The sequence below is a fragment of the Crinia signifera genome, chromosome 5 (assembly GCF_055691185.1).
Source record: "Crinia signifera chromosome 5, ASM5569118v1, whole genome shotgun sequence".
Classification (NCBI taxonomy): domain Eukaryota; kingdom Metazoa; phylum Chordata; class Amphibia; order Anura; family Myobatrachidae; genus Crinia; species Crinia signifera.
In genome coordinates, this window is record NC_139221.1 from 157,933,519 (window position 1) to 157,958,191 (window position 24,673).

At 43.0% G+C, this 24,673-nt stretch overlaps 1 protein-coding gene across 2 annotated transcripts in view; it reads right to left on the reverse strand.

The window, feature by feature from the left end:
• LOC146080667 (maternal DNA replication licensing factor mcm6) overlaps positions 1 to 24,673 on the reverse strand; it is an 86,877-nt gene that overhangs the window by 9,151 nt on the left and 53,053 nt on the right. For both annotated transcript variants that reach the window (XM_083188173.1, XM_083188174.1), the window contains exons 8-15: positions 24,392 to 24,533; positions 23,614 to 23,755; positions 22,140 to 22,247; positions 20,810 to 20,965; positions 11,849 to 11,977; positions 7,903 to 8,064; positions 6,820 to 6,931; positions 3,226 to 3,390 (exon numbers count right to left, since the gene is read on the reverse strand). In XM_083188173.1, coding sequence (XP_083044299.1) covers positions 3,226 to 3,390; positions 6,820 to 6,931; positions 7,903 to 8,064; positions 11,849 to 11,977; positions 20,810 to 20,965; positions 22,140 to 22,247; positions 23,614 to 23,755; positions 24,392 to 24,533 — 1,116 coding nt within the window. The remainder of the gene's footprint in view (positions 1 to 3,225; positions 3,391 to 6,819; positions 6,932 to 7,902; positions 8,065 to 11,848; positions 11,978 to 20,809; positions 20,966 to 22,139; positions 22,248 to 23,613; positions 23,756 to 24,391; positions 24,534 to 24,673) is intronic.

Consider the following 24,673-nt stretch of genomic DNA (forward strand, 5'->3'; position numbering starts at 1 on the left):
CGCCATCAGAGCAGCTGCTGTTCATTTATTCCTTTCTAATCAAGCAGCACCAAGTCCAGAACAGAGGCTGCAGGATCAGCAGCTGCTTGACTTTGGTCAGAGTTACCTACTGTGTATTGTCGGGTCCCAGGTCAGGGGTAGGCACACTGATGGTGATGATATGGCTCCCTACTACTGTGCTGCTGTGTGGGCTGGAGGCTGGAGCATATTATTCCCTACCCCAGCACAGTGAGACACCGCCGGGGAGAGAAGCAGGACCGCAGCAGATTGCAGAGGGAGAAGATGAAGAGAGCACTCCCAGCCAATCTAAGCTGTCTCTAGCCCCCCTCCTCTCTGCTGTAACTGTTTGAGTGACCCCACCACCTGCAATGCATTACTGAGAAGAACTTTGTCACGTGTTATGTTTACTGCAGGAGGAGCCCCCATGCCAACAAGAGGAATAGGTATATATGCATAGCCTTCCCTGCTCTGTACCCCCTAGTACAGTCTTTGCCCTATACCTAAGCTCCTTAGTCCAGCCTTCCCTACCCTGTGCCTCTAGCCCTGCCTTCCCTACCCTCTGCCTCCTTAGTCCAAGCTTTCCTGAAATGCGCCCCTCTAGCTCTGCCTTATCTGGCCTATGCCTCCCTAGTCCATCCTTCACTGCCTTGTGCCCCCCCTAGTCCAGTCTTTCCTGCCCTGTGCCCCCTAGCCCTGCCTTCTCTGCCCTGTGCTTCCCCGCGCACTGTTAATTACCCCCCTCCCTCGTCAGTTGAACATGAGCTCGATTTTGGCTATAAATTGTTTACTGCCATCTATTAGTGTATATGCCTAATTTATACCTGCGGCCAATATCATTTTATTAGTTTATTGTTTCATCTATTCTGTGGGGGTCTATTTTTATTCTGGTAGAAGGGGGGCTGCCTATGTTGTCTGTCCCGGGCCCCAAAATTTGTGATGGCAGCCCTGTGAATGGGTCAACCCATATCTACATACCCGGGCCTCAAACCCAGGTAAAAAGCAGGGTTGGAGAAATTTTGACATCGGTTGACCCGTTCACACTGGAAAAAAAAAGCTGTTAAAAGGCAAATTACCGGGTTGACATGCTAGACCCGGGAATTTGCCTAGCAGTGAGAATGGGGTATTACTGTTTTGGTTAGTAAGGCAAGTCTGATTCTTTGAACAGTTTTTGTTTGAAACGCGGAACATTACATTTGAAACATGAGATTTTGCAGGGTATAAATACAACCTTTTGGGCTTGAGAGGTAGATATGGTAAATACTAGCATGTTGCCCACATTATTACCATGCTGAAATGGAAAAAAATAGTTGTCACGAAATTCGTGCAGGCATGCTTTGGTTAATAATGGTTATATACTGTATACACGCTATTCTGACCAACTTTGTTCCTGCCAGTCCTATAGGATTTAAATAGTGGAGCATGCAAGTTTGTGAACACTTTACAATTTCCTATATTTCTGCTGAAATTTGGCCTAAAACTACCTTACATTTTCGTACAAGTCCAAAAAGTAGATACATAGAACCAAATAAAAAATGTAGACAGTTTAGACATGCTCATTGAAAAATGATCCAATATCACATATGTGTAAGTGGAAAGGGTATGTGAACCTTGGCTTTCAGTACCTGGTATGACCCCTTGTGCAGCAATAACTGCATCTAAACATTTTTGGCAATTGTTTATTAATCCTGAATATTGGCTTGAAGGTATTTTACCTCAATCCTCTCTACAAAACTGCTTCAGCTATGTTGTATTGGTGGGTTTCCTCCCATGAACTGCCCACTTCAGGTTCTTCCACAACATTTAGATTGTAATAAGGTCAGGACTTTGACTTGGTCATTTGAAAATGTTATATTTATTCTTCTTTAACCATTCTTTGGTCTAAGGACTTGTGTTTTTGGTGTTTGTCTTGCTGCATAACATTCTCTTGAGATGCAGCTCAGACCCATCCTGAAATTGTCCTTCAAAATTTTCTGGCTTAATTCATACTCATGGAGGGTTTTGTAACCCTTGCAAGCATGTGTGCATCAACAACTCTTCTTCTTGATGTGTGCATCAACAACTCTTCTTTGAGAAAGTGTATAATGTCATTAACAAACAGCTGTTTGTAACAGACTTTGAAAGATCCCTGTTCTTTCAAAAAAAGACAAGTTGTCCACAGACACCTGACTGTCATTCCATAGATTATAAATACCCAACTGAAATATCACATACAATATATCTGCTAAGCCTAAAGGTTCAGATACTTTTGCTACTCACAGATGTGATATGGGATGATTTTCTTTAACAAAATGAGCACATTCATTTTTTTTTTGTTTCATTTGGTTCTCTGTCTACTTAGGACTTGTGTGAAAATATAAGGTAGTTTATAACCACAAATTTCAACAGAAATGTTGAAGGGTTTACAATCTTTCAAGTGTCTCTGTACACTACAGAAAGAATCTAAAAAAAAAATGCCCAAACCTGTTGGCTTTACAATGCGCACCACCCCAAAGCTCTGTTAGCGCTGAAATGCAGACCCCAGATCCAGTGTGATGACTTGACTTAATTACCTCCTGTTGTCTTGGTGTACTGGAAATGTTCAGCTGTGGCAGGATCCCATTATACCTACTGTACATATATGCTTTCAGAACTGATAGGAGGAACATTACAGCTATTCACCAAGGTGTGGGTGCTTAATGATACATGTTAGTGACCACAATCATCCTTTAATCAGCATGCTCTGAGCAGTCTACTGGGTGCCATCATACTAAGTTCATTGCCACGATGAAAGGCTTAGTGACAATAAGATTGTAGTTAACAGTGGATTGAGTGAGGGCATCTACCTAGCAGTTATGGGGCATACACATGGGGCGATTTAAGCCCCATTTCTAAGCAATCTGACTAGAGCGCTTACAAATGACGCACAAATTGCTGTGTGTGTGTGCCCCATAGCGATGCATGGCGCTTTTGCCTGGCTAGATATTTCAAGCATGCTTGAAATATCTAGTCATTGCCAATATTGAGAACACTGGCAGTGACCGATCACTCAGCACACATCGCTGGTGCAGCACTGTGTGCCGAGTGTTCTGAGCTATTCAGTGTTCCTCAGCACAAAGCACAACTCTCCACGTGTGTATGGGGCATTACACCAAATATACATTTTCACAACAGGAAGAGGATCATTAACATTACATACGATTGAAAAACATAGGTCTAGTGCAATAATAATAATAAAAAAAAACTTACAATCTTCCATTTTTAGCATGTAGAACACAAGTAAGTTGGAGATTTGCTTATACTCTGCAAAAGACATTTTCAATGTAGCACTAGATACAGATTTTTCCTTGGTCTCTCCATCTTCATTTGTTTCCATGGCAGCTTCTTTGTTACCATCATCAGGATTTTCATTCTCTAAAGCAGAAAATACAGCAATGGTTAACCTCTTTAAACCTCCTTATTCCAAACTAATTTCATGTTCATAAGCTAAAAAAAATAATAATAATTGTTTTCTCTATCCAAAGAAATTAAGAAGAAAAAATAAAAAAGTCTCAACCACAATGTCCATATTTGTAAATGGACTCTACTGAAGGTCCAGGTTCTTTTAATATTTCTTTATCTTTCCAATAATAATTGGTCATTTCTAACTGCTCCCACTGCTATAGAGCAATGGGACACACCCCCTAGCCAGTGAGAATGGCAGACCACTGGGATGAAGTAGTAAAGGGGCAGATTTATTGCCAGGAGGGGATGGGTGGATAGTGATTATCTGGAATATGCAGAGTCCCTTTACTCGGTTTTAAATAGATGTACAGCATATTTTACTCCTATGTACTTAATTATATGTACATGCAAATAATATCTTTAATTAAACAGGTTAGTAACCAGTTAGTTACTTTCTATTGATATGGTTTATCAACTGTAACCAGAATAGAGAAACAAATCTTTAAACACTTTATATGTGATCAAATATTTTTGACTATTTGCCAGGTTGCTAGCACTTTTGAAGGTTTTTTCTGTGCTTCCTCAAACTTACCATTTCTCACCCTATTCCTCCAGTCTACCATGGGGTTTATTTCAGGTTTTGCACCTTTGTAATGGATTTAATGGTTTTCCTTCTTCTCTATTCTTTTCTCACTGTGGGGTAGATTTACGATTGTGCGCAGAGGGTTTTTTGCGCTATCCCCCTGCTCTAAAGCAGGGGATAGCGCTTCCCCTCATTTATCAAACCTGCTTGACAGGTAAAATATCGGCGGCGGTGCGGGGCCGGAGAGATAGCGCATGTACTTTTTTCAGTACAGGGCACTTATTGCTTACCTCACCTCATTTATCAAAGTTCTTTATGCGCCTCTGAGGCGCTGTCCTTATCGCCAGAAATGTCTGGCGCTGCAGGTTTCTCCTGCCGCTTGCTGGTGTTCGGCGTTTGCAAATTCAAACTGCGCATGCGCCGGGTACACAACATCCCTGGCGAACATTACCCAGCGCATGCGCAGTATTAAACTGAAGACGCCGGAGACCAACGAGCGGCACCTAACATGAAAAAGTGCGCATGCGCCGGTTACGTATTGCAAGAAAAAAGTATCCTGCGCATGCGCAGATAACAGGCGGACGGCAGCATATCCCCGGCAGCAGGGGATAACGCACTCCCATAACGAAGCACACTCTAATGATAAATTTGGGCGAATTGCAGGGGAGCTTCACCACGATAAAGTGGTGAAGCGAACCTGCGCCCATAAGGAACGTTCGGGAACAATTGATAAATCTACCCCTCTGTCTTCTGAGGGGTAGATTTATCAATTGTTCCCTAACGTTCCTTATGGGCGCAGGTTCGCTTCACCACTTTATCATGGTGAAGCTCCCCTGCAATTCGCCCAAATGTATCATTAGAGTGTGCTTCGTTATGGGAGTGCGTTATCCCCTGCTGCCGGGGATACGCTGCCTCCCATAACGTTTCCTGCGCTGGCGTCCGCCTGTTATCTGCGCATGCGCCGGATACTTTTTCTTGCAATACGTACCCGGCGCATGCGCAGTTTTTCATGTTCGGTGCCGCTTGTTGGTCTCCGGCGTCTTCAGTTTAATACTGCGCATGCGCCAGGTAATGTTCGCCGGGGATGTTGTGTACCCGGATCATGCGCAGTTTGAATTTGCAAACGCCGAACACCAGCAAGCGGCAGGAGAGACCTGCAGCGCCAGACATTTCTGGCGATAAGGACAGCGCCTCAGAGGCGCATAAAGAACTTTGATAAATGAGGTAAGCAATAAGTGCCCTGTACTGAAAAAAGTACATGCGCTATCTCTCCGGCCCCGCACCGCCGCCGATATTTTACCTGTCAAGCAGGTTTGATAAATGAGGGGAAGCGCTATCCCCTGCTTTAGCGCAGGTGGATAGCGCAAAAACCCCTCGGCGCACAATCGTAAATCTACCCCTGAGTGTAGTGATCATGTGCAGTGGATTGCTACCTTTCGTGGCCAGTGCTGCCAGACCCCTTTCTCTTTACCCCCCCTCTTCCATGTGTACCACTCTTCTCCATCTGTCTCTCCTCTTGGGGCAGATGTATTATAGCAGCGCTTATCGCGCCACTATAATACTTCCTGCTTCGCCTCATTAACGAGGCGAAGCAGGAAGAGACATCTACAAGATGTATTAACATCTCTTCTGCCGAAGCGGGGGAGCGCTAACTCGCCCCCCAGCGATGTACCCTCCTGGAGATAGCGCATCAGTTTACACTGATGCGCTGTCTCTTGTCCCCCGGCCGGCTGCACTGGGCATGCGCGGGATCTCGCTACTCACGCGAGATCCCCAGCGCAGCCCAGACCTAACAGCAGGGACAGCGCTGTCCGTGCTGTTTAGATAAGGCTTTGCCAGCCTGATGCTGGCAAAGCCAAAACCAGCAGCGGGCGGAACGGTCAGCGATGCTGACCGTTCGTACATTCGGCCTGCTATCATTTAGATAGCAGCGCCGATATGGACAGGGCCTTTACCGCATCTCGGCTCCTTCATACATGGGGGAGAAGCGGTATCAGTGCACATAACGTGCGCTGATACCCCTTCTCCCCCATAACGCCCAGTCATACATCTGCCCCCTTGTGCCTTATCTAGCTCTCCCTATTCCTTGCATCTCTTTACCAGTGTTCCCCATTTATGTCTTCCTCTTCTTCACCCATGTTCACTCTCTCTCTCTCCCACTCCATGTCCTTCTTCCACTCTTTTCTCTCTAACCTATTATATTTGTGCTGCTTTAGACTGATATCAGTTCATTGTAAATATAAATATAATTGCAAGATCTGAACTCTGTGCTGCTGCACTGGGGATAAGAGGAAACTCTACATTATTTAATGGCCTTGCTGGAAAACCAGGTGGCTATAAGAGAATGGGAGGTGAGGCAGGCCACTATTCTACCCTGCCATGCCCAGTGCTGTCCAATGCCATACTTCTACTACTATGTACAACTGCTTTTTATTTTATCAGCTACAAGGAGCAGGCACTGATATACAGTATAGGCATCTACAGTGAAATAGGCATCTACTGTAAAATTAGTTATTTATCCCATAAGTGGAGCCAACATGGATGCCACAGTCCAGTGCTCTCACCAGACAGACATCTTTTCAGCTCCACTTACTCGTCCCTGCAGCACAACTACTGCAGGATAACTCTTGGCCTTTGGATGCAGTATAGAGCGCAACCATTTTCCCACTGCTCGGCCCCCTTTCATCATAGATTAATATTTTATACACCTTACTTTCCGCAACAAATGCTCTGTAAAATTGTGAAAAATGCATCAAAATTCGTTCTGAAAGATATTTGTATGCGTGAGAGATATAAAGGATATAGGGATATATTACCTTCCACTGTCTTTTCATCTTCACCTTGATCAAAACTGACATCAGGTGTATCCACTCGAATAATAGATTTGTTCAGCAGTCTGTAAGCTTCTTTTACATGCTTTGGTTGTACCTACAAAACCGTTAACATCTACTTGTGAGTAAACTATGTAAGTTCCATACAGTAGACTGTCTTAATGGTGGACAGCAATGCCAGAACCAGGTTTCATGTGTATAAACCACTTGATTTGTACATGCATCATAGGCATTCAGTGTTAAAAAAGAAATCTACTGTAGCTATCCCTAACCTACTAAAACGAAGATTGAAAGAACATTAGGCCCTTACCTAGAGGGGTGATTTACACACACAGCACTAGTAAATGTAAGTAATCAGATTTGGCTACTTGGTACACCATTGGCATAACACTAGGGTGTTTATCTTAAATGCAGTTTAAAAATAAAATAAAAATCTAACATCAGGTGCTGTACAACTGCTAACATTGGATCCCAGCTAGTTAGAAATGGTATGCTTCTTAAGGTGCGTACACACGTACAGATTTTTCTGTCTGATCTATCTGGTGGGAACAAAAATCTGGAAATGAATGGGAGCATATGACAATCAAAAAATTCCACCCAAATGCAGAAAAACTGAAAAAAATATTTGCTTTGATAAATTTGTTATATTACAATGATTTAAACAATTTGTCTGACTGATCACTGTCCGTTTTCAAGCGTTTGGGAACAATTTTTTGATTGTCATTTGCTTCCATACATTTCCAGGTTTTTGTTCCCACCAGATAGATCAGACCGTGTGTACGATTTAGTTTGTTTGGAATGTTCTAATTTTAAACATTCATGTTCAAGGTTAAGAAACATTTTGGAGGGAATTAAAATCCTAAAAATGCTAAGGTGTAAACTGTACGGGGTAATCAAGTTTACGGTCTACTGATATAAATACACATCTTTCTAATTTTATTGCATGCATAATGGTAATAGAGGACTAAAATAGGCAGAACCCATATTCCTTAGCCTGAAATACCATGCTGAGACTATTTCTTCTTCTTTTCTAAGAGGCAAATATACAGGGATTTGTAATTTACTTACCTCATCTGAGCAGTGCACACGAGCCATGCTTTCTGATAACCTTATCATACTTTCAAGCTGTCTGACTGTAATTCTCCATGCAGATTTTGTTACTCCACTTCCATCCCGCTGTCTAAGTCTACGGTATTGTTCAACCATGAATTCTTTTGCTTCATCTGTGATCTTTTCATGTGGATAAAGAGCACAATTAGGGATCAGGCGCTGATAAGTTAATATAGGGAGACATTTTATAAAAGTGAAAATAAGTTGGATAGTAAAATTATTATAACTGCAGATTCAGAAAGTGTGCGCATTTACAAAACAATAGCTAAAACATGATTCTATAAATAGAATTATAACAGTGTGGCAGAAAAAATTCAATACATGTCACAAAGATATAATGTATATACACATACATGTAATCATACACTATTGCTGCATTCACACTAAACATATAAACACTGGTTAAAAAGCAATCCTCCCGCCACTTGCTGGGATTTTTTGACCACACCCCTGAATACAGTTACTCAATTGTGAATAAGCTGTCGGAAAATACACATGTATATGTAAATCAACTTCAATTGATAAGGCACAATACTCAGTTACACATAAACGTCTGTTAATGATGTGCTTTAAATTGACAATAGAATATCCACCAGTTTACACAAACTAATAATTTCTCACAATTTCAAAAGGGATTCTATTCTCCTGTTAGTATGAGACATAAACATTCGAGCTGGTTTAATTGCATGCTAGAGAATTGAAAAGTTCAAAGAAGAAACATTCTTGCAAAACTGTTCAGACTATGTAACATAGTTAAGTACTCTTGTATCAAATTTGAAGCGTATATGAGTACCCTGGTAAACTGTAACAATTTTAGGCCTTATTACATATGCAGAAAAGAGAAACAAAGAACGGCTACAATATCTGGTTTCTCACCCTGTTTCTGCTGTCTCATCATCTTACATAAATATATAGTGGATGATCGATGAGAGAACAGGGGAGAGATAATGTATTGCCTGAAATTGGCCTGAGAAAAGATCTTTCTGCTGTTCCTGTGAACAGTGTCTAGTTTGGGCTGTTGCGTGCTAATAGCAGAGCAGCTGTCCACCAAACCTGTACCAGCGAATGAGAGAAGATTAAAGAAGATTAGTAGTTCAGAGAGATAAAAGTATTGAGAGGTAAAGTATACACACAGAATTTATTTTATCAGAAAAGACAGCCAGCTTAGCGCATCAGTAAGCTTAGCGCATCAGGGGTGCAGTGTAGATTGCCGGGTGCCACCCGGCAATCTACACTGCACCCCTGATGCGCTAAGCTGAATACCGGCTCTCTGACTAATTAAAGCACATAGAAGCCGCTACGAGTACCCGGCGCCTGCCGCCTGACTGGTGCTGACGGGAGGACATAAGACTCTGCACTAAACCGTGCGCACCCCATCCACGCCAATCTGAGGTCCCTCTGAGAGCTCCACAGCGGCTGCTGATACCCGCTATACACTGCCCGGCTGCTGCTGCATTTTACTGCAGGAAATTGGGACATTTAAACAGAGCCTAGGAGATCCCTGAATATACGCCGGCTGAGATTACCAATTGAATATACCCACCACACGCTGCCCGGCTGCCACAGTACCTCTCTGCGGGAGTATCTGAAACCTCATCAGGCCTAGGCGATTCCATAAACGGACGCTGGCTTTATTTTCTGATAAAATAAATTCTGTGTGTATACTTTACCTCTCCATACTTTCATCTCTCTGAACTACTAATCTCCTTTAATCTTCTCTCATTCGCTGGTACAGGTTTGGTGGACGGCTGCTCTGCTATTAGCACGCAACAGCCCAAACTAGACACTGTTCACAGGAACAGCAGAAAGATCTTTTCTCGGGCCAATTTCAGGCAATACATTATCTCTCCCCTGTTCTCTCATCGATCATCCACTATATATTTATATAAGATGATGAGACAGCAGAAACAGGGTGAGAAACCAGATATTGTAGCCGTTCTTTGTTTCTTTTTTCTGCATATGTAATGAGGCCTAAAATTGTTACAGTTTACCAGGGTACTCATATACGCTTCAAATTTGATACAAGAGTACTTAACTATGTTACATAGTCTGAACAGTTTTGCAAGAATTTTTTTTCTTTGAACCTTTTAATTCTCTAGCATGCAATTAAACCAGCTCGAACGTTTATGTCTCATACTATCAGGAGAATAGAATCCCTTTTGAAATTGTGAGCAATTATTAGTTCGTGTAAACTGGTGGATTTTCTATTGTGTCAATTTAAAGCACATCATTAACAGACGTTTATGTGTAACTGAGTATTGTGCCTTATCAATTGAAGTTGATTTACATATACATGTGTATTTTCCGACAGCTTATTCACAATTGAGTAACTGTATTCAGGGGTGTGGTCAAAAAATCCCCGCAAGCGACGGGAGGATTGCTTTTTAACCAGTGTTTATATGTTTTTTTGTGTCCTTTTCTGTATCTCTTGCCTTGAGATCAGCTTATTTTAAGAAAGTAAACCTAATAAAAGCTAAGTTTTAAATTTACCAACTACTCATCTTTTTCACAGTATAATTTTGACGCATACATCATTCATTTTAAGTGTGTCCCCAAAAAAGAGTCTTTTTCTCCCTGTTTTGTCTATGTTATCTCTGAGCACCTCCAACCCTATATAAGTTTGTGACACTGATTTAAATATCAGGTTGTTTAATTGGGATTTGGATTATTCTGAAACCAACATCCGCCTCGGCGGAGAATCCTGTGCGGGAACCTTTCAAAAAACTGTATACTTCACACTAAACATATCTTCAGCATGCCAGGATCTATGCAACTCGGCTTACACTGAATGTCTTTCTTAATACGATACAAAGTTCTATCATCTAGTTTCCGCTGCTATTTTTCCATTGTTATTTGTATACAGTTTCAGTCACACAGATATACAAGTGTTTTAGATCAGATTAATTGCATATTTAAATGAAAAGTACACAAATATGATGCAACACTGCAGATAGAATCTGATTGGTTGCTATGGGCAACATTCCATTTATTATCTTCTAGAAGGGACTAAAGTAGAATCTGATTGGTTGCTATGGGCAACATCCCATCTCCCAGAGGTGTATGACAACATGTTTGTACGATATGGCTGCCGACTGTTTGCTCTCAAGGCTATGACTGGCTGTATGGAGGAGACTTGCCAAGACAGACAATCCTAAACCACAGCTGCAGCAGTAGCAGCTGTCAGAACCATAATATACGAGGCTGGAGCGCTTAATAGAAAATGTCCCAGTTGGCTGCAGGATATGATCTCTGATCAGCTTTGCCTCATTCTCAGAGGCATTATCAAAGCATATGGTTATCTTGCTTTAAATCAGGGATAGGGAACCTTCGGCCCTCCAGCTGTTGTCAAACTACATATCCCAGAATTCCCTGCACCAGCTTCAGCATGGCCAAATTGCAAAACTGGAGCGGGGCATCCTGGGATGTGTAGTTTAACAACAGCTGGAGGGTTAAAAGGTTCCCCATCCCTGCTTTAAATGGGGTGAGGAATCAAGGTCAACCCTTAAAATTATCTGTACTGTATATACTGTAGCTATGTACTTTACTGTGAAATAAATTATATTACCCCATAGGGTAAAAAACAGTGAGGCAAGCTATATATTACATATAGGTACTGCGCATGCGCAATTGCCGTTTTTGCACGGCAGCCCGCAGCAAGGCGTCCCAGAGGGAGGGAACACTTCTCAATGGGACTGCCTTGGTGACTGGGAAGTCACTGCCAGTCATAGGTAAAAACCATACCCATAGGTAAAAACCACCACTGGTTACAGTACTGTTATAGTAAACTTTACTGAAAAAGTACAGTATTGACTAAGTTACATTATACTCCTCAAAAAGTTCAACTTGCATTATATTTAGTCACAAAATTCAATGTACACATTTTGGAAATACAGTATGAACCTACTTTTGGCTGGAACTGGCGGGCAAACAGCAAGTATCTCTGAATATCTTCAATCGAATATACTCTTTCTATAGACTCCTCATTTCGTGCATGTAAATCAACTATCCTCCGTGCTATTGCATAATCTGTAACCTGAAAAAACAAAACCGCATTAATCTACTAAAATGAAGAAAAGACTAGACTTTTCTTTTGTGTTAATTTAATCTTTGAGCTGCAGCAAACTAGCATGGCCCTGGACTGGTATGATATTTGGCTGCTGTATGGAAGTGCACCAGTCTAACACGAGCCGGCGTATAACATAGTAATCAAGTTGAACCTATTAAACTTACAGTATGACTTACTCAATTAGTAGTTACATTTATAGGGTTTCCTTAGTGGCCAACAAAATATCCAGTTTTGATTTAAATTCATTGACAGTTGCTGTAACCAATACCACCTGCAATGAGTTCCAGAATTTTACTGCTCTAATGGTGAAGATTCCTTTTCTTAATTCAATACAGAATTTCTTATTCTTGGGCCTCAGTACAAGCTCACATGTCCTAAGCATAGGCCGGTTAGTGAACAAATTATCTCCCAGTTCCATAGGATTCCAAATTCTGCATTTGAACATGCTAAACATATCTCCTCTCAACCTCCATTTCTTTTTTCAATTGAGTCTTTATTGGTACAAAACATGAATAGACATTTAAAAAAAGAAAAAACATCTAAACCAGACATGGTAAATAGCCTTGTTGTATAAGGTTCATATCAGTAGTAAAAAGCAGCCTCGTACAATACACAAGACATTTATCACAAACATACTCACAACACATAAAACAAATGACCGCCCCGCATTCCATTAATAAATCCCCATGTTCTAACTCCCTCTCCCTCTCCCTCTTCATACCCAAGTTGCCGACACCTGATATGTCACAGCATATCACAGTAGTAAAAAAAAAAAAAAAGGAGAACTTCGCTGCATCTAGTGGGGAACAAATAAACAAATCTTTCCTTTTTTTCTTTCCCTCTTCCCCTTCCCCTCCCCCCCTTCCCCCATCACATTTTCATCTTACCCTAGTGCGCTTTCCAAGTGTCGTTATTACAGTGTTAATCAACTAACATTCTAACGGTTCAACACAGTGTCCTTAATATTCTACTTCACACAGAAATAAATTACTTCATGGCTACGAAGGCCCATCATACAATTGGTGAAACATTTATATAGACCCTCTTTCCCCCTCCCCCCTCCCAACCATTTACAATTTCAGCATTCCCTAGTGTTCATTCCAGGTGACATTAAGACAGTGTCAAACAGCTAACCTTTTATAGATTCACAACGTGTCCTTAATCTTCTAATTCACACAGTAATAAATTCTTTTATGGCTACTCATGCCTATCATACATTGGTGAAAAGTAAGTAGACCTTTTCCATTTACCCCACGTCTTATTAAATTTTGTGCCCGCCCCCCTAGATGCGTAAGTAAATCTATCCTGTATACATATCCTGTTGACTAAATTTAACCATTCTACCAGCGATGGAGCAGCCGAAGACATCCAAGATCTAGCAATAATGACTTTTGCCATCGCCGATAGATTAGATACCAAATACTTCCATTCCGAGGCTCGGGGACCTGACTCCCACACACCGAGTACCAATTTTAAAGGGGAAAGCTCACTACGGGGAAAACCCAAATCCACTAATACCCGCTTAACCTCATCCCAAAAGCCCTGTAAAATACCACAATCCCATAGCAGGTGCCAAAAGGATCCCAAACCAGACCTACATTTTGGACATCTATCTGAGTAGGAGTCATTAAACCTTCTTAATCCTACAGGTGTGATATAAATTCTATGTAATATATTGAACTGGACTTGTTGGATGCGGACAGCAGTAGTAGCAGTGCAAGGGAACGACAAAACCTCCTCCCATGAGTTATTTGACACCTCTGGGATATCAACTTCCCATTTGGATTTAAGACGATCCAAGTCAACAAGCTGCCATGATGCCATTAAAAATTTATACAATTTAGATAACCTTTTCTGGTGGCCCAACTGCAGAATAAATGATTTGCATGGAGAGTCCCTTATAACAATATGCGATTCCCTCTCATAACGCTGCAGCACACTCTTTAGCTGGAGGTAGCTATACTGCATATAATTTGGAAAAAGGAATTCCCCCTGCAAATCAGAGAAGGCCCTTAATTGGCCATCTCGGAAAAATTGCCCAATAGTATTCAACCCGAATTTACCCCATGACAAACCTCCTTGGATCGAACTAATATCTTTCATGCCGGTCACAGAGTAAATTGAGGCTGCCGGGTCCGTCTCACCATACTGCAGAATTCCATGCACCCATTTCCAAATAGTAATAGCCTGCCTGACAATGGGCGGCGTTCCCTGCCGTATCTTGCCCAGCATAACCCCTTGAAACAGGGTACAGTCCCGATCAAAAAACCTCCCTAGTTCCTTGTCCTCTTTGGTAATTTCCTCATTGCGAATCCAAGGAATGAGATGGGTTAGTTGTGCTGCCATATAATATAATTTGAAATTGGGTACAGATAGGCCGCCTCTTTCCTTGTCTCTACACAGAGTAGCCAGCTTTATCCTAGGACGCTTGTTTTGCCAAATAAAGGAGGCAAGAATCCCATCAATCTCTTTAAAACACTTGCTGTCTACCAACAGCGGAGAATGATTGAGAACATAAAGCAACCTGGGAAGAATAGACATCTTCACCAGGTTTACCCTACCAATTTGGGTTATTGGTAATTTAACCCATCTACGACATTTATTCCGAATATCATCTACCAATGGCGTGAGGTTATCCGAAATATAATCCTGTGGCTTAATTGAGACCAACACGCCCAAATATCTAAACTTATTCGTCCACTTAATCGGTAAGTCCGTCTGAATATCCCCTGGACTGTCCCCCAACGCTACCAGGTTAGATTTAGCCCAATTCATATTAATACCTGAAAAACTCCCGAACTCCTTGAGACACGCGAAAACCCTACAAAGATCCCCTTCAGGATTTGCCACTCCAACCAATAAATCATAAGCATAGAGAGAGACCATATTTAAGTTGTCCACCGCACCCGTCGAAAGATTGCGCCGTAGGATACAAGCAAGCGGCTCAATTGCTACCGCAAAAAGCTGCGGGGACAGTGGACAACCCTGTCTGGTACCCCTACCCAAATTGAAAAGTGCCGAGGTATACCCATTAATTGTAACCCGAGCTTCAGGTTTCTGGTACATCAACCTAATCCAGTTGATAAAGCTTTCACCAAAGCCGAATGCCTTAAGAGCCCCCCACAAATATTCCCATTCTATTACATCAAAAGCTTTGTGAGCATCGAAAGAGGCCAACGCAGCCTTGCCGCTTCCTGTGCTCAGAATTTGGATATAAGAATGTACTCTCCTCAAATTAATGGCAGTAGACATACCCGCCCTAAAACCGGTTTGATCAGGGTGTACAATATGATCTATAACTCTTCCCAACCGATTAGCCAAGATTTTTGCAAATATTTTTGCATCAGTTGACATAACGGAAATGGGGCGATATGATTCCACCAGAAATAGATCTTTACCGGCCTTAGGAATCATTGAAATCACTGCCGACGACATAGAGGCCGGAAATTTCCCCTCCTCCACCATATCCCGAAAGAGTTCTAATAAGACTGGGGCCAGGGTTTCCACGTGTCTCTGGTAAAATTCTGCCGGCAACCCATCCGGTCCCGGAGCCTTATTTGCAGGTAAACTTTTTATAACTCCAATGGTCTCCTCGATGCTAATCGGGGAGTCTAAAAACTCTCTACTTTCCACTGGTAGTTTGGGCAAGTCCAGGGAACCCAGGTACGACTCAATCTGCTCATTACTCTTGTCTAGCTGGGACTGATAAGTTATCTCATAATAAGAAGCAAAAGTCGCTGCTATCCGCGGAGTATCTGTTATTTGCTCACCTGCTGGTGTCGTAATACTAGAAATTATGTTCACCGGACGCTCCTGCTTCGCAATAAGTGCTAACCACTTCCCAGCTCGGTCACAACCAGCACTCCTGCGCACATCCCCATACGCAAGCCTGCGTGTTTCGATCTCAATATTATAATCGTTCCATTCTTTTTGAGCCTCCTGCCAAGCTACTCTGTCCGCATCCAATCCACTACCGATAAACCTGGCTTCCAGCTCAGAAGAACGGGACTCCAGTTCACATAATCTAGCACGGTGATTTTTTTTCAAAAAAGCAATTTTGTTAATTATTATCCCTCTAATAAAGGATTTAAATGAATCCCATAAGACAGATCCACTGGTCGTACCCCTATTGATTTCAAAATATTCTTCAATCTTACTACCCAGATCCTCCTGGTCTCCTAACTGGGCTAACCAAAAGGGTTGTAACCTCCAATATCTAAAACCCTCCTCCTTGGACAGGTCTAGTTGAATAATAACGGGGGAATGATCTGATATCCCGTGGGACTTGTACTCGATCTGCTGGATCTTATTTAACAGCCCTTGTGATACTAAGATTAGGTCAATCCTAGAAAAAACCTTATGTGTCGCCGAGTAACAGGAAAACTGCCTTCGATCTGGATTTTTAATACGCCAGGGATCAGACCAGCCCAAGTCCCTGATGAATTCCCGGAATCTACTGCCTTCATCCGAATAATTATGAGAGGGTTTCCATCTATCCAACCTAGAGTCGAGCACCTTGTTGAAATCCCCCAAACATATTATCTGGGCATCCAAAAACCCAGCTGTAAACTCGGCAGCTTCTTTAATCACCTCATACGAGAAAGGTGGGGGTATGTAGACCGAGAGGATGCACAACCTAACCTGGTTTATGCGACCCTCCAGGAACACATACCTACCCTGGGGGTCTATCTTACACTTCCCTGGAGTAAAGGCAAGTGTTTTTTTAATCAAAATCGAGACACCACGAGAAGTGGATGAGAAGGGGGCATGAAAGAGAGAACCAATCCATGGCCGCTTCAGGGCCTTCAATTTATCCCCAACCAAGTGGGTTTCTTGCAAACAAATGATGTCAGCATTACTACTTTTACATTGATTTAGAACCACTGTTCTCTTTGTTCTCTCATTCAGCCCCCTCACATTCCAGCTCATACATCGGACTCCCATCTCGCCAACAACTCTGGACATATTAGCAGGAGTATTTTCGTTAGCAGGTTGCGGCCAAACAGACAAGACACACACACAAAAACAATAAACAGACGCCCCCCCACCCACCCTCTCCCAGTATCCCCATTCCTAGGCATACCTGAAGTTTACTTTACCACCAACAACCCTCTCTTCTTGAGCGTCTCTTCCCCAACCACCGCCCTACCCCCCCCATATCCCACCGGCACAAAAAAAACAAAAAAAAACAAATGGAGCAATGACACAATATAAACCTATTCAATAGTACATCTCCCTTCTCCTTCTCCTAATATCAATATAAAGAATGAAGCAACAAAGAAAAAGTCCTGGCATTGGCAGAGGTAACGCAGTCCAGCCTATTTGGCTAACACTTGACGCTTCCCAGGATGGGAGCTGTCAAGCCAATTTGCAACTTCTCCCGGAGAAGTGAAGAACTTTGTACTGCCATCCACGATTACCCTGAGGTTTGAAGGATAAAGCATCGAGTACTTAAGTCCCAGCTCCCGCAGGCGGGATTTAACATCCTTAAATTTAGCTCTGTCCTTCCGTACTTCGATTGGGAAGTCCGGGAAGATCGCTATTTTTTTCCCATTATAGGAAATGTCATCCCTCTCTCTGGCAAGACAGAGCAACGTATCTCGGTCCCTGAAGTGAAGAAACCTAGCGATCACCGTCCTAGGCAAGGCGCCAGGTACAGGGGGACGCCCTGGGATACGATGTGCACGTTCCACAGAGAACTGGGATGAAAACGCTTCTTTCCCAAACACCTGCAATATCCATTCCTCTAGGAATTTTTCCGGCTCCCTGCCCTCCGCCCGCTCTTCAAAGCCCAGGAACCGCACATTATTGCGCCTCAATCTTCCCTCCATATCTGTAAGCTTCTGGCGCAGCTCCAAGACCTGGGTAGATATCATTTTAACCTGGGTGTTGAGCGGGGAAACACAGTCCTCCAAAGAAGATATACGTGCCTCCACCTCGTTCACACGCTCTCTTGTTTTTTGAACATCATTTTTTATCAACAGGATATCCGCCTGTACATTACCCAGCTGTTCTAGCAATCGCGCTTCGCATTTGTTAACGGCTTCCAGCACCTGCAACAAGGTGACATCAGGGGCTGAATGGGGACCAGGTCCCTTCGCTGGCGAGGCAGAGGGGGTAGAGGCTTGAGAGGAACTCCCAGGCTGGGATTGATTACGGGCAAACTTTTCTAACCTGGCTGCCGCTGAGTTCTGGCCAGTCTTCCCCATATTACCGCTTCTGACACAGTCTTAGTATTTAGGGGGATACAGCAGGTACTAATCGCAAACCAGTCCACTGGCCACAAAAAGAACACTTATTATAGGCTGGTCACCCCAACTGGCGGATATATATCGTGCAACCCCTTGTGTAGTTTTAACAGTCACACAAATTATTTCTGGGTTACTCACTGCTGGACCTTCCAAGGAGCTGCAATATCCGCTTGAGTGAACATAGGTCAGCAAACCGAGGGGCTTCAGGAGGATCCACAATACGGCTTGCACAATCAATTTCAGCCGGCCACGGGCACGCCAGTACACGGGTGGAGGAGCTCCCAGCCACAGCCACACTCCCGATGAAGGGGTCCTTCCAGGCAGTCTCCAAGACCTCACCAGATTTAATCCTGGGTAGTCACCGTCCCAGCGGGCTCCCTAGCTGGGGAGACTTCTCTGCTCCTTCGGCAGGGACCAGCCGCCTCTCCGTTACAGCCGCCGCGTGCACCCGGCAGCGGCGCTTCCCGATGACGTCAGACGCCTGGCGGAGACTAAGCCAGCGTCCGCGTCTGACACCGCTCTCTCGCCGCTCTCACCCGCTCACTGAGCGCTTGCCTCGGCCAGGTAAACACGGAGAGGGGGGAAAGGAGGAAAGCTCAGCTATCTGCACCGGCAGACATGGGGGGGGAGGGAGCACGCCAACCTCACGTGCGTGCCGTCGTGGCCCGCCCCTTCCTCCTCAACCTCCATTTCTAAAGTGAAAACATATTTCAGCCTTGTTGGCTTTGGATTCTAGTGATTTTTGGCCTTGTCCAATTTGATGCCCTAGGCAAGATTGTAGTTGGCGCCCCCTAGCAGATGCCGATGAGCTCAGTACACATCTGTTTGGAAAATGGGCAAAACCATGTGCACTGCAGGTGGGGCAGATGTAATATGTATAGCGAGAGTTAGATTTGGGTGGAGTGTGCTGAAACTAAAAATAATGCAGCCAGTATTTACCCTCACACAAATCTAATGGTGTGTACACACGGGGCGATTTTTGCTAATATCGCGGGCAATATGGTCGCTGAGCGACCATATTTGCCACGATGGAAGTGTGCACCGGCGACATATCGGCGGGTGCGCGCTCCCGTTTTTTCCCTGTAGAGATCGCTGGTCGCAGGAACATGCTCCTGCGACCAGCTGATTTCCACTGCCAGGCTCCCTTGGCAGTTTCTTTTTCAATGCAAACGGGATACCGAGCGATATCGCCCTGTGTGTACACAGCTTAACTCCCTCTGCACATGTTACATGTGCTCCACCTGCAGTGCACATGGTTTTGTTTGCCCATTTTCCAAACAAATGTGTTTAGACACCAAAAATAACATGCTGGTTTATGACACATTATATATATACATACATACATACATACATACATACACACACACTGTATGCAAACAAGATCTGCACTCACCCCTGTGCCTAGGTAGCCGCTGGGGTGCCGTATAAATAACAGTGTATGTGGAAAACAGTGCTATGTATATACAGTAACTCCCATAAGGGAAAACAGCACTCACCAGACTTCATACAGTAAGGGTCATCAGGATTTGGGTGTCCCGTGTTTAATCAGGTAAAAAATGGAGCCTGCTGATGTTTCGGTCCTACTGGACCATTCTCAAGGCAGTAGATATCCAGAGAAAACAAAAAAACAGCGTAGCTGTTTTTTGTTCCTCTGGATATCTACTCAGGGACGTAACTGGAGCTTTGGCGGCCCCATAGCAACATTTTTCAGGCCCCCCCCATACACTAAGTAATTAGTGCATGCGCACGTGGCTCCAGCAACACTGTATAAAGACACACCTGTACATTACGCTCTCATTCATACATATTACAACACTGCCGCCCCTCATGCAAACTGCACACCACTGCCGCCATCACGCACACTGCAGACAATGCTGTTCTCACTCAAACATATACACTGCTTCCATACATATATCCATCCCACCCCATGTCATGGCACACAGACCACTACCTGATGTCCTCTGGCTACTGAGGATGCCGGCCGGGTAACTGATTATGCCCTATTGCTCCTGGAGCTTCAGGCCGGGCTGCTGATGATGTCCACTGGGCTCCTGGAGCCGCCAACCAGGCTGCTGTTGAATGTTCCCCATCTCTGGGAACCGCAAGCTGGGGCTGCTGCTGGCGGGGAGTCGGGGGGCAGGACACATTACCGCTAATAGTACTATCTGTATTGCATGGGGGAGGAGGAATTGAGCAGCCTGCTATTAATGCTGTGGGCGACACCTCTGCCTATCATTGTTTCATAGGCACAAGCAGCAGCATCGTAATCAAAGCAGGGAGAGCGCCTCTTCAGTACTGCGCCTCCCTGCTTTGCAGAGGTTGCCCTAGCCACCACTGATCACCAATAGTAAAGGAGGCTGCAGCCCCTAGACATAGGCCAATGCCCTAGGCAATTGCCTAATTTGCCTAGGGCCGGCTCTGCCTGTTCCAAATTATAGATGTCCTTTTTAAAGGTGCAGTGCCCAGAACTGAACACCGTATTCCATATACTGTATAGTAGCATTTGTTAATTTTCTTCTATACTTTAAATACATCACAGGGAAAATACCTCATTGCATTCATCCACTAATATGAAGAAAAGGTCAAATCTTGACATTATTGGAGCTGAAAGATTTATATTATGCTTCAATGACTTTGAGCGTTCATATCTTCCACCGACAGGATTTGCTGCTGCCAAGATGGATGTACGGGCATTTAATGTGGCCTCGAAGGAATCGGAAGCAAAAAGTTAGTTGAGATATATATATATATATTTAAATATTTACCAGACCAATGTACCTATACATTGAAAATCTAAAGGATACAATCATGGAATACATGAGTGAATAGAACATTAATACGGCTTTTGTAAATAGTATATTTGCCCTACTCTAAGGAAATGGGATATCAGACCTAAACAAGCACACGCAAAAAATAAATAAAAACAATCTTGGTACATGGACCTCCTCCTTTTATTAGGTACACCCATTATCCAGTTTAGGCCAACCTGATTTAGTCAATATTTATAAATGCAACATCACAATGCATAAAAAGGCCAGAGCTGTTGGATTATAGTATATTAGAAGTAAACTAAAATATCCAGATTTCAGCTTTAATGGAATAAATACATAAAAAAATAGTTTGAAGACAAACAACTACAAATTACTGTATTGAATAGAACTCCTATTGGAAGTTGAAAAAAGTGATAATGATATTGAGGGGGGAGTATTATTCAGCACAACGAGCTGGCTGTAAAGTGCAAAGGTAGCACAGGGTAAGGCTACAGTCCCTGGGTCAAGGGAACCTCATGAGGCCAGTAGGGAGCAATGCACAAGTCATGAAAGTAGGGAATGGTCAGAATGCATTGCACACCTGGTTTCAGCATTAATACGGGTTGCGTGCCAGGTGAAAGTGCTGTGTGGATTGTAGCTGGTCCCAAAAAACGGTAGGGGGTGTGGTCGCATATCCACAAGGTTGGGACGGGTACACCACAGCGGCATACGAAATCGACTGTCTATTTCGACATTTGGGACAAAAAAATTTGAAAAACTCATGTTGACCTTTTATGTTGACATGTCATCCTAGCCATTGTCGACCTAATTTTTGCATCAACCTTCCAACCTTGTGGACCTTCGGCATGTTGGCCTTCAGAGGTTGACCCAATGCATGTTGACCTAAAACGAGTTGACCTAATGACCATATACCACCCTTATGACCTCAAATTCTCTCTCAATACTTTACAGTAGCTCTAATTCCAGTTGCTAAACACATTACTTGAAAGACAACCATTTGTATCCTAAATCAGATATAGCTCCATATTCCTTCCTCAGACTGAAAAGTCTTACAAGGAGAGACTGTAGTAAATATTAATTGTTAACTAAGTGGCTAAGAGATCCTACCTTCACACCAGCTTTGGTGATTGAGATGGTTTGCTGCTCCATTGCTTCATGAATAGCCACTTGATCTTTCAAATCCATCTTGTCAAACTCATCAATGCAACAAACCCCCTAAATTCAAGAGGCAATCGTGAAAAACAAACTTACTAGCAATCACCATTATTGACTCTTGATTAGGGCAGTGGTTCCCAAACCCTGTCCTCATGTCACCCCTACAGGAATTAAAAAAAATTGTCATAAGGATACAATTTGTAAATCAAATCTGGTCAATAGTGTCATCCCAAGGGATAGTAATTAATCAGCAAAGAAGCTCACAATAGTGAGCCCATTGAAATGAATGGAATAATAAAAAAAATAAAAAAAAGTGTTTTCTCCATTTAATTTAGAAATCACAACTTAGCTAGAAGTTAGTCAGAGTCTGTATATTCGTGCCATTTCTTTTTCAGCTAGAAAATACACACACACACACACACACACACACTTTGGGGGGCAGAAAACCAAATTCAACAACTACTTTATAAAGTGAAACAAAATAATGGTAAAGTATCCATAATTAGTTTACAAGTGAACTTGCATTACACACTACACGCTGTATATCACATTTCTTTTTTGTCATTAATAGATTAAATAACATTTTAAAAGATTTTTTTCAACTGGATATTTTAAGATGTCAAAATCAAAAGAAAAAACTATTACCATAACCGTTTAACTTCAATTAAATATGAGGCGTGCCATTTTTTGACCACAAATAAAAATAAATTGTGTATAAGTGTTACCACAATGCTAAAAGCACCCTATTAATTTAGTTTATGCAATTATGAACTACCTACTCTTTGTGGACAGTTATAACTTATATAGCGCCACAAGGGATCTGCAGCACCCAGACTTACAGGTCAAGACCTTATAGGACAAGTAAAAGGGTTCATAAACATTTCTGCATTAGCAGACAATACTAAAATAAATAATTGGACAGCATAAAACTGAGTGATTAAATGCCATCAAAGGAACTCTGGACTTGGTTCACATAAAAGGAAGGAAGGGTACATGAAGGAAGGGGGTGCCAGATCACTGATCGACTGTCAGAATCCCGACCTACGCGTGTTAATGTCCCTCGTGGGGGTCCACTATCCCCATAGAAGGAGAATTGGACCAAGCATGCAAGGGGCTTAAATGCACTCACCTCTGCTTGTCGGACTTCTGACAGATGGGATTCCGACGTCTTAGAAACAACTGTGGGAATACCGACTGTCGGTAAGTTATACCATACCCGAGAGAAGAGGGGCCTGCTCATAAGAGCTTACATTCTAAAGGGGGAGAGGAGCAGACAGACACAGGTAACAAGTGGTAAGAGTGAGCATGTAACAGTGTGCTAGAATGAATGGCTGGGTTTGATGAAGTGTGTCTTGAGAGCCGGTGTAAAGTTTTGCACATGATATCCTAATACATAATAGTTTAAAAACTAATTTTGTAAACCCACATTATCTGCAAGCATCAAAGCTCCTGCTTCAATCACAAACTCATGTGATTCTTCATCCTTTACAACAGCTGCAGTTAAACCTGCAGCACTGCTAGCTTTTCCACTGGTATACACTGCTCGAGGGCTGAATTCTTCCACATGTCTGCAATGGATATACACATTGTAAGGTGCAGGACATGTAAAATAGATCAGAATACAATTTGAATCCTGCAGTATACTGATCAAATGGGAAAAAAAGCAACGATAATTCTAAAGAGCTATGCCTACTGCAAGTGTTAGGGGGGTATGCAATGTCATTCGAACTCCCGCAGCCATCTCCCGACGGGGGAGATGGCTGCGGGGCCATATTCAATGCTGTTCTCCCCGACAGCATTGAACAGGGGTTTTGCGCAGAACGAGCCTGACATCACAAGCTGTCGGGCTCGTTCTGCCGAGAAAAGCCGGAAATAGGCGAGCTCCCGGCCGGAGCTCGTCTATTTCCATCATCAACTCGCGGCCACGCCCCCTTCTCGCCGCTCGGCGGCCGGGACATTGAAGCCCGACTGCCGAGCTCCAGGCGAGCTGACCGAGAACGGGACAGGGGCACGGCTGTCGCGCTAGCTCGACAGCCGTGCCCCTGACATTGAATACCCCCCTTAGTCTTTCTGAATCATTTTACATTTCTTCATCTATCATTTTGAAACCATCAACAATCTGAAAATAGATACCATTTTTGGCACAATTTTGAGCTGTATAACTGAAAATTACTGCAAGTCATAAACAAAAAAAAATATCTTACTTTAAGAACTGACTTTTAGATGTACTTGGATCTCCAACAATACAAACATTTATATCTCCTCGCAAAGAAGTGCCTTCCATTGTTTTTTTAGGCACACCGCCAAATAGCATTAACAAAACACCTCTTTTAATTTCATCATTACCTAAAAAGACATCAAAATTTTGACTAAAAAAATTTAAATGAACTACACGTTATTAAAATGAAGCCTACACAAGTAACATTTTTTAGTGGTTACCAAAGTTTCTGTAATAATGTCAGCAGTAACCACAAAAAATTGACAAT